We start from the raw sequence: 17250 nt of genomic DNA, 5'->3' as shown, positions 1-17250 counted from the left end.
GCTGGGGGAGCACAGCTGGGGGGAGCACTGGTGGGGGGAGCACTGGTGGGGGGAGCACAGCTGGGGGAGCATTGGTGGGGGGAGCACTGGTGGGGGGAGCACAGCTGGGGGAGCACTGGCGGGGGAGCACAGCTGGGGGAGCACAGCTGGGGGAGCACTGGCGGGGGAGCACTAGCGGGGGGAGCACAGCTGGGGGAGCACGGGCAGGGCTTGCCTCTTCACTCTGGGATAGAGGGAGGAAGAAGAGGTCAGGAATTCTACCAGGGACCTCGTGAGTCTGAGTTCATTCTTTTTAAACACATCCTTTGTCTGAACTAGCTTTCTCCCCTGGGGCCAACACTGCTCTGCTGGCTCTCCATTGACTAAGTCTTGTGAGGCATTTGAAACTTAATGTCACAGTTGCCTGCTGGGATGTGGTTTGTTGAGGACTGGCCTGGTCATGCCCTATAATTCCCCGGAGGAAGGGGAAGCGCTGGACAGAGACGCTGTTATTGTTTGTGGAATTTGTCCTGTGTCTGGCATTATTGAAGCCCTTTACAGACATTAACTAACTTACGCTCATAACAGCCTGATGGAGAGGTGGCCATTTCCATTACCCCATTTCATAGCTAAGAGAGAAGGATGAGTATGTGGCTCCCCAAGACCATCCCACAAATGGATGTTGCTGGCTGTCACAAAGCCACCCAGCTGTTTGGTAGTAACCTCTGTGCCTAAAAGTCCCCAGACTCACCTCTATGACACTGACCCCCAGAGTCCCCTCCCTGCCCAATGACATCCTTCTCCTGAGCCCTCCAGTGACTCAAAGGTGCCTTCCACTTCCCACCCTACTAACAGCCCCTCTCTTCCTGAGTACTGGCCCACTGTGGTGTGGGACCCTGGGACAAAGTGCAGTTACAAGGAGCCAGGAGGCAAGGCCCACCTCAGCACTGACTTGGGCCAGGGGCCAGTGCTGGGTGTTTATTGCCTGTGCCATCGACCCGCACAGCTCGCTGTTTATCTGTCTTCCTGACACACCTAATTACCCAGGTTGCAGCTGCCAGCGCGTTTGCTCTTCCTAAATCACGGGCTCCCAACCCTCCTGTCGCCCAGGCCTCCAGGCCTCTGCCTGCAGAGGGGCTGCCATTGATTTTGCCGTTCCCATTTATGATCTACAAGGCTCCACATCGCTGTTGCACATTTTACCTTAATTAGTTTATTCTTCTGGGTATCTCTGGTGAGCCCAGAAGGCGCGCCACCGGTGAGAGGGGTGGACCAACAGCAGAAGATACCCAAATTCCTTTGGCTAACAAGCCCGAAGCCTGCTCAGACTTCAGCACCCTAGACAGCGACTAGCGAAGCCGGTGCCGGGTTAGCTCATGGACAGTCTCCAAAGAGCTCCGTGGCCAAGTACATCTGGGAGACTCTGCGCTCAGTAAAATTAAGCAGACAATTTGTTGCAATCTTTTCAAATTTTTAATAATTTGATAACTATTGAAAAGCCTCGAAATTTGGGCTGGTATACAATCTTTCCCAAGCTTGGAGGGTCACGGAATTCTTGTCCAGGCTACTCACAGGAACCAGAGTCAATCTACCCAGGCTTTGGTGGAACATATTTGATGTCATTTCAGGAAGTGGATAGGAGAGTTAAGGGGGGCCCCAATGTGAATGAGATGGACAAGGGATGCTGTCTTCTGGGGAAGGCTGGAGACCTGCAAGCGCCATTTTCAGAAGCCCCTAGGCATCTGCAAGCAATGGCAAGCCTGCTACCACCTCATGTGACCTGAGAGATGGCAGCTACAGCACAAGGCTCTTTCCACAGATCTGAATCCAGAACGTTCTAGAAGCCTCCAGCACTTTTTTTTTTAAGTCGGTGGGAAATTCACTACATAACAAAACCTGTCCTGAGCTGATGTGAGCTATTTATAAGCTTTTATTTATCCCACTTAGTGTGAATATTCATGTTTCACTGCAGAAATATTAATGTGTTTAATTATGGGGTGCCGCCCCCAGTCCCTGCTGGGGGTGTTATATAATCAACAGTGTTCATACCATGCTATCTTCTTAGAAGATGAAGACAGCATCTAAGTCTCTAAACACATTAGGCCCCCAGGGATTTCAGCGAGGGGCTGTGTCCCTGCAGGGGTGCAAAGCTGTCACCATGCTCTCTCACCTGGTCTGACCTGTGATGAAGCGGTATGTGGGTCTTCTCACAATTGCCAGTCACACCGTGAGTGAGGACAGCTCTTGTGTGTCATTCTCAGAAGAGCAAGGTGAGGCTGGAAAAGGATAAAGAACTTAACATCACCTCAGAGCATACATATGCCCATGTGCAAACACATGTTCACGCGCACACTCACTCATGACACGTGTGTGCGCACACAGACACACACACATACACACTCATGACACACGTGTGTGCGCGCACACAGACACACACACACAGACACGACACACATGTGCACACACAGACAGATACACACACACACACTCCACAGTGGCCCTCCCAAGACAGAGCATCTTTAGGCCTGCATCTTCAGCTCCTCAGACACCTCCACCTGCATGGCTACAGTCAGCCTCCCTGCTTCTCACACGGGTGTTCTTCCGAGTGAGCCACCCAGTGTGTACACCCAGTGTACACAGTGCTGCTGCTGCACGCATTCACACATGCACGACACTCCATCACACCCCCTCCTACACTTGTCTGTATTCTCTCACACATCCATTCCCGGTCTCCCACCAGTGCACACTTAACCCTGTGCATTCCCTCACACTCGGCTGCACACGTGCTTGTGCTCAAACTAGCGCATCCATCCTGAACATTGACTTTCACACTCACATTCACTCGCTCTCCCACATTCACTCTCGCTCGCACGCCCCAGTCTTGCACACTTACCCATTCTTATGCCACACTCACACTCTCATTCAAATACATCCACAGACTACCAGCCTGTGAACTGGGGATCTGCTGTCTGGTAAGTGGCTCGTATTTAGAAGGGAGGACTCATTTTCACCTGATAAGAGCTCCCCTTAGGGGGACACTGGGCTAAGCATTCCATGTACAGCCCCTCATGCATTCCTCAGCAAACTTGAATGTGGCTACTGTCATCCCCATGAACAGATAAGGAAACTGAATCCTGGAGACGCTGAGCAACCTGCCCAGAGTCTGGAATCTAGGTCTAACGGAGACTGGAACTTCTGTTCACTGATTCTAAACCTTAGGCTTATAATTGCTGTCTCCCTTAGCCTGAGCCTCTCTTCTGGTGCCTGCTAGAGTCAAGTTCACAACTAGAAAGGAGCTTTGCCTGCAGAGAGCCTCCCTGCCTTTAACCATAAGATACCTTCAGCCCCAGCCTCCTTGTAGCAAATGCCAGGAGACAGAACCAGAGTCTCCCTGTGTCCTGTCCACTGTCCACCAGCCATCCTTGCTTCCTCTCTCCAGGTGTGGCCACATACACAGACAAGTTGTTCAAATTCCGAAATAACCGGTGGGAAGACATCCTGAGTGATGACGTCAATGTGGCCCGTGGAGTGGCCAGCCTCTTTGCGGGACGCTCCGTGGCCTGTGTAGACAGGACGGTAAGTGCAAGGGCCCAGGAGGGCCTGGGAGGAAGCAGAGGGCCCAAGGCTGTCCCACCTTGGTAGCTCCCGTTGTCCCACACACAATAGAAGCAAGATACTAAGTGGCTTAACTGGGGAACCAAAATAAGATCAGTGACATGCCTAAGACATGAAGCAAAGTCCAATACTAAATGGGGTGCTCATTCATTCAATTAAATGCTTCAGTGAGCTAGGCATTGAGTCATGTGACCCTGTCCATATCTTTATAATATTGAAGGTGCGACAGGGGAGTGCAGAAGTGGTCAAGGCAGGGTTACCTGAATGTTCTAGAACCTTAGTTCATCAATGGTTCCATCAACCCCCTTCCTGTGTCCAACCCAAGACATGGGGAAGCGTGGCTGAATTGGAAGCAAGGAGAGGAGCTCTTGTCTGTGCCTGGAGCTGGGTCCCAGCAGCCCTACCGTAGACAGCGACTTCTGGGGATGTGATTTGTCCACCTGTCACCTGTTCTCCTGCCACCCACCTGCTTGGTGCTATAACAATAATCACGGCAGCGAGGGCACAGCTGCTGCCCTGCTCCACAGTTGTGGGGCTGAAGGGGTGGGCTCCAAGAGATGGCACAGAGGGATTGGGGATTCAGCGAGAATGTTCGCAGCAGGGGCCTCCAGGCCTTAGGAGAAGGCAGGTGCCAGGTATAAATATTTATTTCTTAACAAGCTGGTGCTGGGGAGAGGAGCCAAGCTGGGCTGTGAAGCCACATTTAGCCCTGACCTGAATCCATGCCACCTGGACTCCTGCCTGGTGGGAGGGGACAGTGAAGTGGGTCTGAAGAGCCCTGGGAGGTGGAGGGCCATAGGTGGCAGGTCTGGTCACAGCTGGGGATCTTGTCCACACTCCTTCTGTTTCCCCGCCTCTCTCGTCAGGACTTAACCTCCCACACTGGCCAAAGTGGAAGGTTCTCCCGGAACTGGAGGGAGGAGTGGAGGTTAATCACCGAGATACACTCTATGTCCTAGCAAGGTCATCCTCACACTGGCATTTAACCATGGGACAAAAGCATTGTGGGGAAGGCAAAAGGGAGAGGGCGTCGTCCCTCTGCACAGCGGGCGGTGCTCAGAAGCTGTCTGCTCCCAGCCTGGCCTCACTCCATCCTCCAAGACCTTGGAGAACTGGAGGAAAAAAAAAAACCTTTCAGTGGATCACCACCACGGGAAGAGGTGCTTTCTGGGTCCCACCACTACGCCCATTCCTGGGTCCAAGGAATTGTACGGAATGAACTGGGAGAGACCAAGGCCAATGCAGAAGCTAGAAGACAGGAATGCAGCGTGGCATAGAAAACACAAAAAGCAGTGGCAAAGGACAGAAGACAAAAGCGGCCCACCCTTGTGCAACCAACCATGCACGGATGCCCACGTCACAGGCCTCTTCTTTCTGAATCTTTACAATAAGCCCATGGGGTACAAGCTACCATTATCACCTTTTACAGATATGGAAATTAAGGCTTGGAGCAATTAAACAACTTGACCTTGGTCACATAATAAATGGCAGGCACAGCTGGGAATTGAACTCTGTCTGCCCGAAAGCAGAGCAAACCCCCTTTTCATCCCCCTGCTACCCCAGCTCTGGGTACATGATAATAGACAGGCTTTCCTGACGACCCCCACCCCATTCAAGCCATCTTCACTTAACCCCCACCCCCAACCTGGGGGTGTCTGGGCTAGCTGCTCAGTGGTTCTCAGAGTGTGGCCCTCAGACTATTGTTAGCACAAGCACTGTGAGGAATGGAGATTCAGAGGTGAGGGGGATGACTCTGCAGGTAAGAGTGCTTGCTGCACAAGCACAAGGGCCTGAGTTCAAATCCCAGGACGCTGTGTAAAAAGCCAGGGGTGGTTCTACAAGTGCTTGCAATCCTGGTGCTCTGGGGGTTAGAAACAGGGGGGTTCCTGGGATTGCTGGCCACCAGCCAAGTTCCAGGTTCAGGAAGAAACCCTGTCGCAGGAGAAATGTGGTGGTCAGTGTAGAATGAGACACACAACATCCTCCTCTGGACTCTGTGTGTGCACTAAAAAGCACAGGCCCTGCCTGCTGCATCCCTCAGACCCGCTGAATCAGAAATGCCAGAGACACAGTTCAACTCATGGGGACTGGCAAGGGTGGTAACGTGCTGAGGGGAGTCTGTCACTGCCTAGCCACAAGTCCCTTCTTCATGCTCTGCTCCAGATCCGGAGCCATCTCCTGCCCTTTATCTCCAGCTGTCCCGTCACTCACTCACCTTCCTGGATGGAGCTCAAAGCTGATCTCTTACAAGAAGCGTTCCCTGGTCAATAACGATTATGCCTCATGTTTATATTGCGTTTTTTTATCTTCTTGGAGACCTTTCACATACATTGTCTCATTCCGGCTTCTCAGACACCCTGCCCCCCCCACCACCACCACCCCCTCCGCCCCCGCATTTAGCACATGCAAGAGGCAGCCTGCAGGCCTTGATGGACGTGCCCACGGCTAAAGAGTCATCCGGGGCCTGAGGCTAGACCAGGACTAGGCTAGTAGCCTCTGACTGGTGCTTTTCAGAATCTAGAGTCACTAGCCAGCGGCAGCAACATGCCCCCACAAATCTGTTTCCCTCTCCCTTTTCCTGGTAGTACTGGGTTTTGAACTGAGGACCTCATTCATTCTAGGTAACCACTGTGCCACTAAGCTACAGCCTCAGCAGCACCTGGAAGTCTGGTAGACATGCACATACTACAGGCCCATTCTAGATCTTTTGGGTTGGAAGCCCTAGGAATGGGGCCAAGAGTCTGTATTAAACCAGCCCTCCAGGTGATTCCACTGTTAGCTCTGCATCCAGAAACACCTCTGTACCTTCCTCTAGACCCAGAGCTCCAGAAACACCTCCTGCAATCATCTCACCCTCTCAGAATTACTGTGGTCAAGTTCACATGTGAATTTCTGCAATCTTCTATAGCTATAATATGTCTGTGTTTATCTGCTTTATCACCCTGATGAATTGAAGTAAGGATCTAGGTAAAACTGAATTATATAAATCTCCTAATTTGTAGCAGAGCGCATTTCAGCCCATGTGGACTTAATTGTCCATTTGCTGATGGGCTTGTTAAACAGGTGGTGGAGTCAGGAATGGTTCACCCTGGTGCACCTTTCCCTTTGGTCCTCTTCTTTCTTCATCCAATCACCTCAAGTCACACACAAACACACACACACACACACACACACACACACACACACACACACTCACATCAAGCTCCTGGAGTAGGTAGGAGTGAGAACCTTTCAAAGTTTTCCTCTATCGAGAAGCCAATGGGTCGTAAAGCATCCTAAATTTTAGTTTGCCTAAGTGTCCTGTGGGGTCTTATTAAAATATAGATTCCTGTAAGTCTGGGGTGGGCCCTGGGGTTCTTTAGTTCTAATACTGTCTCCCAGATGGCATCAGGGGTGCTATCTAGGGACCACTTTGAGTCATGGAACCTATAAAGCATTGATTCCCAGATACCAGGGTTGAAATTCAATAATCCAAGGAGAAGAGGCAGTGAGGCTTTCGGGCAACAACCTCCCAGTCTCCAACTTCATCTCCTAACACTTCCTGCCTTGTGTTTTAGCTTCTGGTGACACTGAACCATACCTTCCGTGCACCCACCATTCCCTGTCTCTGCCCGGATGGTTCTTCCCCTCTGACTCACTGGCTTGGACCCTTCTTAGAAAACCTTTCCTAAAGTTGGCATAGCGAGGTGCCGGCCTCCAGGCTGCCAACCAGAAGACCCTGTGCCTTACATCTGCCATGCACTTGGGTGTGGTTTTGACATCTCTGTGTCCCTGGAAACTCTAAGCGTCTTTCCCTGTCCTCAGCCACCAAGTCACGCACACTTGAGTGTCTCTGGATCAGCTCCCCCAACCCCAGAGAAAATGGTCCTAAGAAGGAGTGGAGTGAGGACCCTGGCCCGATAGAGATGCTGTAGGATAAGAGAATGAAGCAAACAGAAGCCAATGAGGACCACAGCATCACCTTGTCAGCTCAAGCTCAGCTTGTTCCCTTTCTGCTCTAGCTGTCCTTCCACACTAGACTCTAAGCCACCCAAGGACAGGGTCTGTGGGTTCAGAATTTACAAGGTGTGAAGAGCACCCTATAGACCGTACGAGCTGGAGAAATACCTTCTGGACAGAAGAGATGAGAAGATAATGGGGACGCTGGAAACAGATTTAGAAACTGTGTATCTCCTGGGAAGAAGGAACACCATTATAATAACAGGCATAAAGGAATCTTATCTGTGGGGTTTGGACTACTGAGAACGGCTACTGAAGGAAAAGCCAGTGCCCCAGGCTTCCCCTTCTTATGAAGGGGGGAAAAAAAACGGAGACAGTATTATAAAGGCCAAAACAGTGAAACATCTCCTCTTGATAATATAGGGAGATGGGAGTGGAAGGCAGATGGAAGACCCCGCGAATCTGTGCCTTTCCTGGAAGGAGGAGAGGGAGCAGGCTCAGGAATTTGCTTGTCATCTTGGCTGGAGTGGGCTTGAATGGGAGAGAGAGAGAGAGAGAGAGACGGAGAATAATGGGAACTGGTAGATCAATCAATCAGCAAATATTTATTGAGCAGCTACCCTGGCTGGCAGCTGGAGCGAGCTCAGCTGGAGGGAGGCACATTAGAAAATTGTCTATAAAAAGGTGGTTGTGGGGGAGAGGGAGAGATGTGTTCTTCTGGATCAGGATAGAACAAGAGAGGCTGCTTTGTTGTCTGGCTCGAGAAGGGGCGTGTGGGGGGGTCGTCATTCGCACGCAGCTTTTGTGATGAGCACCTGTCAGGGTTGTAGCGGCACAGGCTTCAACCCACTGATGAAGCTATGATCCCTGGGGTGGGGACAAATCCTGGGGAAGCCAGGGCTAGCATGGCCAGGGCTTCTCACCCTCCTCCTTTTCTTCTTCCTCAGGGCTCCGGAAGATACTCTATCTACATAGCCAACTATGCCTATGGTGATGTGGGGCCTGATGCCCTCATCGAAATGGACCCTGAGGCCAGTGACCTGTCCCGGGGGATCCTGGCACTCAGGGACGTGGCAGCTGAGGCTGGGGTCAGCAAGTACACAGGTAAGCCGAGTCGTTAGCAGAAGGGCTGGGGCCGGGGGGCCGGGGCCCTGCAGAGCACTGTGTCTAAGTCATCAGCAACCAGGAGGACAGAGAAGGTTTATAATCCCTGAGCAGGGAGGAAGGCATTTTCCCTTCCCACCATGTATGCTGCCCCTCCAAAGGGGAGGTGAGATCCTTGGCAGGTGTGAGCTTGGCGGGGTGGGGACACCGTACAGCAGGCATGAAGTGAAAGGGAAAGAACACCATGTATCCTGTCCCAGGAACCCCGTGCCCCCTCCCCTGCTGTAACCCCAGTGATGAGTGAGCAGACTGCATTGGAGAAATCTGACAGATCACAGGAGTTGAGATTTAAAGCTTTCTTTATTGCCCAACAGCAGATGAAATTATTTACTCACACATAAGCGGCCAGGAATTGAGCGCTAAGTCCCTAAGCTCCGGCTGGGTCCCGTCTCGGATAACTGAGCTCAAAGAATTGTGTTCTTGTTCCAAACCCTCTCCCGCACTTTTTATGGAAGGTGCGCTCCCCCCTCAACTTTCTGGATGGGGGACCTATTGTCAGAGAGAGCCTCTGACAGGAGCTCTTTCTAGGGAAGGCTGTTTTTCTAATTCCAGCAGGGCTGCTGACTAAACTCTGATAATCTGCCAGTAGGGCTGTTGATGGCAGAGCCATCCAGTTCCTGTGGTGAGTGCCAAAAATCAGGAAGCCAGGCCTGTGCATAACAACTTGGTCTCGTTCACACCCGCCTTGCAGTTGGGATGTAGAAATCCTCCCGTTAGCTAGCCTTCCCCGTACATCTGCTCCAAGTTATACCACAGACACTACCACAGCGTCGGCCAGCCTACACTCAAGGCTTGTGGAGCTGGAAAGTGGCAGGGGAGATGAAGTGGGCCTCTCCCTTCCTCCAGACACTGGGATGGTAGCATGCTGGAAAGGCTGCAGGAGTGAACGGTGTCCTTACCCAGCCGACTCGCCACCTCCATGAGAGACAGAGATTGATGCTGGCCTATCTGACAAAGTTTTCGGGGACAAATGACTAGACAATAAAATAGTTTGCATGGCTCAAGCCCCATCAATGTGCCTGAGAGCCCTGGGCATAAACGTGTGGCGGAGAGGCTGAGTGTCAGTAATAAACCATGTTTCCCTGGGAAGAAGAATAAACATGAGGCGCTTCAGCCCAGATTGGTACAGTCAATTTTTCTGAGTAAGCTCCCAGTTCTGTGTACTGGGCTGGCTTGGCAATTAAGTGCCTTGATCTTGCAGGAGAGGGAGGGGTATGGGCTGGGGGATGAAACACTTGAAAATGATGAGATGGAAGGGAGGCAAGGACGGGGAGAGTGCATTACACGCAGAATGGAAGAATTCAGGAGGCTGGAGCATGAAGGGGGCATTGTTCATGCTGGCTGGGCTGGCACAGAACCCAGGAGGGATAGGAGGGGTGCAAGCAAAGACAGCTGAGGAGCAGAGATGCGATGGGAGCCCCAGCCAACTGTGCTGGCCGTGCTGGAAGGATAGGGCAACCCAAGGCGGGGGCAGCAGCTTCTGTGGAGGGATGGAGGAGGCCGGGGCAGCTGGCATACCCAGAGGACACATAAGAGCAGTTCTGCAGACTTCCAGAAGCTATTTGGCTGGCAAGAACCAATTTGGCCTACCAAGTTACTGTTCTGTCTGCCCGCCTTCCCCAGCCCCCCAACATTATCCTGCAACCCCCACTTGTCACTCGGTTAATGACACATGGACATCTGGCTGGGAAATGGCCCCGGAGTGCTCCCTTGAGCCCTAGGAATGAACCCCCAATGTAAGGGCCACTATGCTGAGCCCAGCCCAATGGCCAAGACTCTGGGCAGGTGGCCAGCGCTCATCGCCAGAATAGTGCAAGGAAGGGGTCTGGGAAGCCAGGAGGGACAAGCAAGGCCTAAGCAGGCTGGGAGGGAGAAGCAAGCAGTGGCCAGATGTGCTTCAGGAAACTGAGGCTTCTGCAGCCAAGCCACAGAGCTCCCTTTTTTTTTTTTTTTTTGAGGGCAGCCACCAGGACCTCCCATTTGCCAAGGGATCAGACTAGGTCCAAAGAGCAGAAAGGACTTGTACAAGGTCACTTAGGAGACTTGGAGAAAGCCAGCACTTGGGGCCCTATGTCCTGATGCTTAAACCAGCCATAACCAGCCGACCGTTCTGATGACCTCCAACTAGAGCAAGCTGCTCCCAGCTGGTAAAGGGAAGGCCCCTTACCCTCTGGGTATGCATTGGTAGACAGGCCCTGAACTGCGTACGCAGGTTGTCAGGCCAAAGCAGCTGTCTGGCCTGGGGTGCTCAGGACAGCAGGCTGCAGTGGTGGGGGGCTGGAGAGCAATGGCACGCAAACCACACACAAGTTGTTAGTTGTGCAGGAGGGGGGAAGGGAGATCTCTCCAGACACTATTGATTCTGGCATCCACTACCACTCTGCTGGGTCACAGTGCCATCTAGTGGCTGAAATGCCTGCTCTCAGGGGACTGAGCCCCTGGAGGGTGTCTGAACCTGAGCTGCTGGCACCCACAGTGGCAGTAGAGAGCCTGCTGTCCCTTGCTGTGGCTCCCTAATCACTCCAAGGCCTCTTCAACTATCAGAGACCGCTTGGAACCAGGAAAGGCTGGGAGCTGAGATGTGTGGGAACCCTGAGAAGTGGTGTCCGTCCCGCAGAGGGTTTGGCATAGGAGAGAGCAGCAGTCTTGTGGTATCTCACCAGGCACCTTGACCAACTAGCAGAGTGGCTAAAGGGAGCAGGCCCATGCTGGCCTGGACAACCATAGAAGACAATGACCTCTCCCCACACAAATTCTACCTTCACAGTGTTTTGGAGAAGGAAATAACATGGGGAATGCCTAGTCCATGGCCTGGGCCTGTGGCTCTGACACAGTGGCACCAGGCTTCTCTGCTGGGCATCTCCTGGGGCCTTGAGCTAGCTCGAGGATGGAGCTGAGAGAGCCAGCCCACCTGTCATGGAGGCAGGAAGTCTGTGTCTTCCCGCCTGGGCACCATGCAGGCGGGCATCTTTATCTCATCCCCAAATGGAGTGCAGCTTTCTGTCACCGTCATCCTTCTTCCCTCTGCACATGGTCTCCCTCTCCCAGGCCCTACCCTTTTCCCAGGACCTCTGCACTCAGGCCACACCCCCTTTGAGGGAGCATCTGCCCAGGCTGCAAGGTGGTGATTAAAGAAGCCTTTAAGGAAATTTGGAAAGAAAATGGAGGTGGATTTATGATGTTGGGTGGAGAGTTCTGCTGTTGGCTGGGAGCAGTGTGGAACAAAGCGGAGGGCAGATCTGATTTATAGGAAGTCATTATTGGAGGAGACGGAGAGGCCCAAAGCCCAGCTGAGCCCTTCTGGCAGATCCCCATCAGCAGCAATGACTGGTGTCTGCCGGGTGGGGGCTGAGGAGCCTCTCAGGTTTCCAGGTGGGTGTCAGCTATCTAGATAGCTGTAGCTCAGCCAACACTAGCAGCCAGGACCAGACAAGGCTAGAGAGACAGGTACCTCAGCCAGGTCCAGAAACCCCAGGAGGATCCCCAGAGGGGTTCCCAAAGTCCAGCATACACAGGAACCATTTACCGGGAGTGTCAGGTGCAGTGTACGATTGTCACAGGGGTCTATCCTGGTTCTGAAGTGCATAGATGTTTGATAGACTCACACTTTTCACACGCATTTCCCCCAGTGGTCTCAAGAGACTGTAAAGAAAGGACACTAGTGGCTCTATCACAAGGTGCCAGTACGGTCCCCTCCCTGTTGAGAGGAAACCCGAGCCGATGTGTTAGAAAGGCAAGCAGAGGGAACAGCATGAGTGTTTGAGCTGAGACCCTATCACCTGCCACTTGTGATTGCTCCCGTGTAAGCCTCAGTTTCTACACCTGGAAAATAGAGGGAACGGGAGGGTATTGAAGACGTATTTGCCAAAATAAACAACACTTTCATTACACTGGACAAGTGCGTTCAGGAGGTCTATTGTACACTACAGTGACCACAGTTAATAACAATCTACTGTATTCTTGCGCCATGCCAAGAAGATAGATTCTAAGTGTTCGAGAAATTTAAATAATAAATATGTGAGATCATGCATATGCTAATTAGCCCATTCTAGCCATTTCATAGCATATGCATTCTCCAAAACCATGCTGCATGTGATAAACATATGCAATTTGTTATTTCTCGGCTAAGAAGGCGGTGGTGACGAGACACACCTCTGGGTGTTGGGACACTTAATGTGAGATGTCTGCACCCTTGCCCAGCGCACAGAGCAGAAGCCCCAGACTCTTTCTTCCAGTCATTTGACTGTTCTGGCCTCACACAGCTTCTGCTTGCCTCCTTGATGCAGGGTGGACCCAGGAAGAAGGGCCCTTCTTCCTACAGCCTCTGGTGGCAGATTGGAAACCTTCTAGGGAAAGGGGTTGGAGAGGCCTGAGCTGATCAGGAGTGTCCTTGTCTCACAGTATCGGCACCCACGTAGTCTCACGGTCCAGCCTTGCCGACATCAGCAGGCTTGCCCACCACCAACACAGCAGCATCAGCACCTCAATTTGGAATTCTGCAGAAAGCAAATGTAGAGAGGGAGGCCCTGTTTACACCTTACCCATTGCCCCTTCTCCATCTACTTCATCTCTCTACCTCGTACATTTTCCAGCATCTTAGATCAACTCCTTTATAATATCTTGGATGCTCTTGGCAGCCTATGGACCTTGGTGTCCACAAGAACCTTGTTTTCTACAAGATTCTCACAGGAGAGTGTCACAGGTCTGTACCCCATTGATGAGGAACAGTCGGATGTGGGGCAGGAAACCACCTCCAACATGTTCCAACTGTTTCAACACGTTGAAAAGTAAAATCTCAAGGGCCTTCTCACCACCCTACCCCACCTCCTACATTTTGCAGTGCAGAGGAATAATACCCGGAGGACACTTTCCCAAGTTCCTGAAGCCAGAGAGAGGCAATGGCCCTGCACAAAACCCAGATGCCCTTCCTAGGAACCTGGATCCCAGTCTGCTGCTTCATGCCTGGGTCAACAACCCATAGTTGGAGCAGTTGAGTGCATGCTCCACCCATAGCCTCTCCCTTCCCTCTCCATACCATCCCTGAGAGCCAGGAGGTGGACCCCTTGCACCAGAATCATACTTGAGACCACAGTCAAAGCACTGGGGCTCAGAGGTCTAGAGATGCAGGGACTGAGAATAGCCAAGGGTTCCCCATAGGAATTGGGTCCAATGAACAAACAGGGAAGCCTGATAGGTGGCCAGAGGAAGTGGGGACTAAAGTGGGGGTCACTACCCCCCTGGAGCCCCCAGCCTCTCAGACAGACTTGTCAGAGTGGACACATGTCCTTGGGAAGGATGGGGAGAGAGATAAACATTCAAAGCCCAACAGCATAACAAAGGGGCCTTTGAAGCTTGAAGTGCTGGGCAAAAATAAAGTGATATTATTCACTCAGCAGGTGGTAAATAGTCCCAGCTAATGACTGTGTGGCACCTGACATTTTCCAAGGTACCTTCCAAAATTCATCCCACTTAATATTTATGACACCCCTGGGAAGGAGCTATTATTATTACCAGTTTACTTCATAGATGAGAAAACAGAAGCCTAGAAAGGTTAAGTGATATGTCCAAGGTCACACAGCTCAACCCTGGATGAGGTGACCCTGAGTCCTTTCACCAGCACAGCCCAGCAGGCTCAGCTGGGGAGCCATGTGTCTCTGAGAGAAGGTGCTGGCCCCAGACAGTAAAGAATCCATTGAAAGGGGTGGAGTCAACTTCATTAAGGTGTCGTTCTCCAAGACTAAACAAAGATATCCCTAACAGCAACCGTCTGGGTAGCCCTGAGCCTAGGGAGAGGAGGGGGAAAATGGATGTCACAAAGCAGAAAGGAAAACAGAGATGGGTCCTGGGAGAGGAGATGCTGCTACTTCTGTCTGACTGGCAAAGAGGAGGACGGAAAGGATACAGTTATGATGGGATGTTTCTGTTGGTTTCGAGATTTAATCTTACGGCATCAGCAAGGGGCACAGCACCTGGCTGACTTGCCTTAGACCCTGGTTTGGACCATATCCTAAGGTTTCTGGAAATGAGCCCCAAAAGGCTGGCTCCCTGACTGTGGACTCACCTGCTCCCCAAATGCGTGGCCAACTTGCCAAGAAAGGAGTTGTGGGTAACATCTCTGTTATGGTCCGGTTGCTATGGCAATAAATTGCTGCTAATTAGTAGTGTGGTTACCATGGCAATTTTCTAGTAATTACAGGTTACAAATGGTGCAAGGCTTCAACCCAACCCAATTAGTTAATTAGAAAGATTTAGAAATTTGTCCAAAAGGGAAATAACCTGCTTTGTAGAAAATGAAGGGAATGTGTCACAGCTTGGGCGCCAGAGGCAGAGGAAACTGGAGGATGCCACAGAGAGGGGAGGACTGGGTTGCATGGTGGCAGATCCTGAGTCCCACCTGGAATCTCTTGGAAGCCTTCCCCTAGGCTGGAGTCTGGCAGTAGCCAGGGCAGGGACAGCTGCTGCTAGCCCTGCTTTTTAACAGGCAGGGATGATGCCCGGGTCCTTTCTCAGCATCCTTTCCACTGGCATCACCTGACTCCACGGCCTTCATGTTCTGTGAGACCCCTCCTGAGAGCAGCAATGGGGAGTTGGCTGCTCATTTTCCTGAGACTGGACTCTCCTCTGAGACAAACTGAGTACCTGGGAAAAGCAAATCCGTGAGAAGAAGCCTAGAAGTCATTAGCAAGAAGTCTAGTCAGAGTACTGAAAGCGATGAAGTCGTTTTGGGGCCCCTGTCCCAGCTCCCTTCACATCAGGAACAAAGCCCCACAATTCTTCAGGGAGCATCTCTCAGGGTGAAGGACCATGGACACCCAAGAACAGTTTCCTCAGATGAGCTCAGTCACTTCCCTCGATGGCCATGGGCCTGGCCATTACCACATGGCTCTGCAAGAGTTCTCATTTACTTAAAAACTCCACCCCCTCCCAGTTTCCTTTTGTCATCATAGCTAGTTCCTTAGAGTAATATGCCTCATCCTTTAGGGGGCGTACAAACCACACAGTGGTCTTATGAGATGCAGGACTCAACAGGGCTTGAGTCTTTGTGTCTCTGAGAAGCCCCAGCAGAGGCTCCACAGGCCAGGCTGCGCAGTAAGGCTGTAGGCTTCACAGAGCCTCCATGGGTCTCACCTCAGATTTCAAAAATTGACTTCTGAAAACTCCATATTTATCATCCACAACGTGATGTCCTGAAATACTTATTCCTTGTGGAGTAGCTGGCTTGAACTAACATGCATCACTCTCCACTTGTGGGGAGGTCACTCACGACCCACCATCATAAGTAGCAAGAACAGCAAGTGCTTGTTGACGGTAGTCACCAGACTGTATAATAGTCTCTCTGACTTAGCTCCCCCTGTTTAACTGTTCCCTTCCCATCTTCTCCTCTCACCAGACCCTGGTAACTCCACCCTGTGCCCTGCTTCTGTAGCTTGAACTCCGCACCTTAGGGATTCCTGTATGTGTGTCTCATCTCCGCTTGGCACGTTGTCCTCCAGGCTGGATAACAAACATTACCACAGTTTCTTTATTCGGTCTTCTGATGGACTTGAGGGTAGATTCATATTGGCACTCACGAATCTTGCTATAGTGAACACAGGAGTGCAGAAACTCTCGACCCTACTGCCTTCACTTCCTTTGGAGAATGTATGCCCAGCAGCAAATTTGCCATGGTATATGGAAGTTCCATTTTTATTTTTCTGAGGGTATGCCACACTGCTTTGTGGTTGTACTAACATCCTCCAACTGTGATTAGGGATTCGTTTTCAGCTCCCTCTTGTTGGATGCTTGTAAGCCATCATCGCTTCTCATTTGATTTTTATAAGGGCTGAGACAGAAAGGGCAGGTCAGAAAAGCCCCCATTTAACAGAAGAAACTGACGCTCAATGGGGAACAAATTGTACTCCAGCAGCTTGTGAGAATCTGCATTAGTTCCTTGTGGGCTATTTTAACAATTGCCCAGCATCCAGGGCCCGTGGCTGGTGAGGCTTCCCAGACGTGGATGGTTTTTCCAGGAAGCAGGTGAGGTCCAGGAAGCAGATGCTGTCTTTGAAGCCCACTGAGTTCGAAGGCTATGTGTTCGGGGTGCACTAAGGTTGGACTTCTGCATATCAGGAGCTCAACATTGATGTTAGTCCCCAAAGCCTAACATAGAGCTGGCTTGATTTGTGTTGTTGTTGGTTTTTTCTTTTCTTTCTTTTTTTAATGTGAATACTCTGTTGAATTTTGCACTCTCAGACTACAAAAGCAAGAGTTGTTGCTACAAGCCAAACAACAGGAAATGTTCAAGAAAGGACCAATTACCATATCTCTCCTTTTCCCTAGTTCTTCCTGGTCCAGCTAGTCAGTGTAAATGTCTTCACTTTTCTCCAAATTCAAACTAGCTTGTACACACCTGTATATTCTGGAATACTAAGAGTTTTCTCATCTCTTTTCTAAATAAATGTAAGATCACAAAGAACTGTTAACTTGCCAAGTTGCTCCTCCTCCTCCTCCTTCTCTTCTTCTTCTTCTCCTCCTCCTCCTCCTCCTCCTCCTCCTCCTCCTCCCCCTCCCCCT

The 17250-nt window shown here is 51.3% G+C and overlaps 1 protein-coding gene across 1 annotated transcript in view; it reads left to right on the top strand.

The window, feature by feature from the left end:
• Crtac1 (cartilage acidic protein 1) overlaps positions 1 to 17250 on the top strand; it is a 145374-nt gene that overhangs the window by 101653 nt on the left and 26471 nt on the right. Inside the window, exons 4-5 of the mRNA XM_021151716.1 lie at positions 3419 to 3555; positions 8481 to 8637. Coding sequence (XP_021007375.1) covers positions 3419 to 3555; positions 8481 to 8637 — 294 coding nt within the window. The remainder of the gene's footprint in view (positions 1 to 3418; positions 3556 to 8480; positions 8638 to 17250) is intronic.

This window comes from Mus caroli, chromosome 19, assembly GCF_900094665.2.
Source record: "Mus caroli chromosome 19, CAROLI_EIJ_v1.1, whole genome shotgun sequence".
In the NCBI taxonomy this organism is placed as follows: Eukaryota; Metazoa; Chordata; class Mammalia; order Rodentia; family Muridae; genus Mus; species Mus caroli.
Note: the sequence above shows the minus strand (reverse complement) of the source record. Positions and strands in the feature narration are given on the sequence as shown.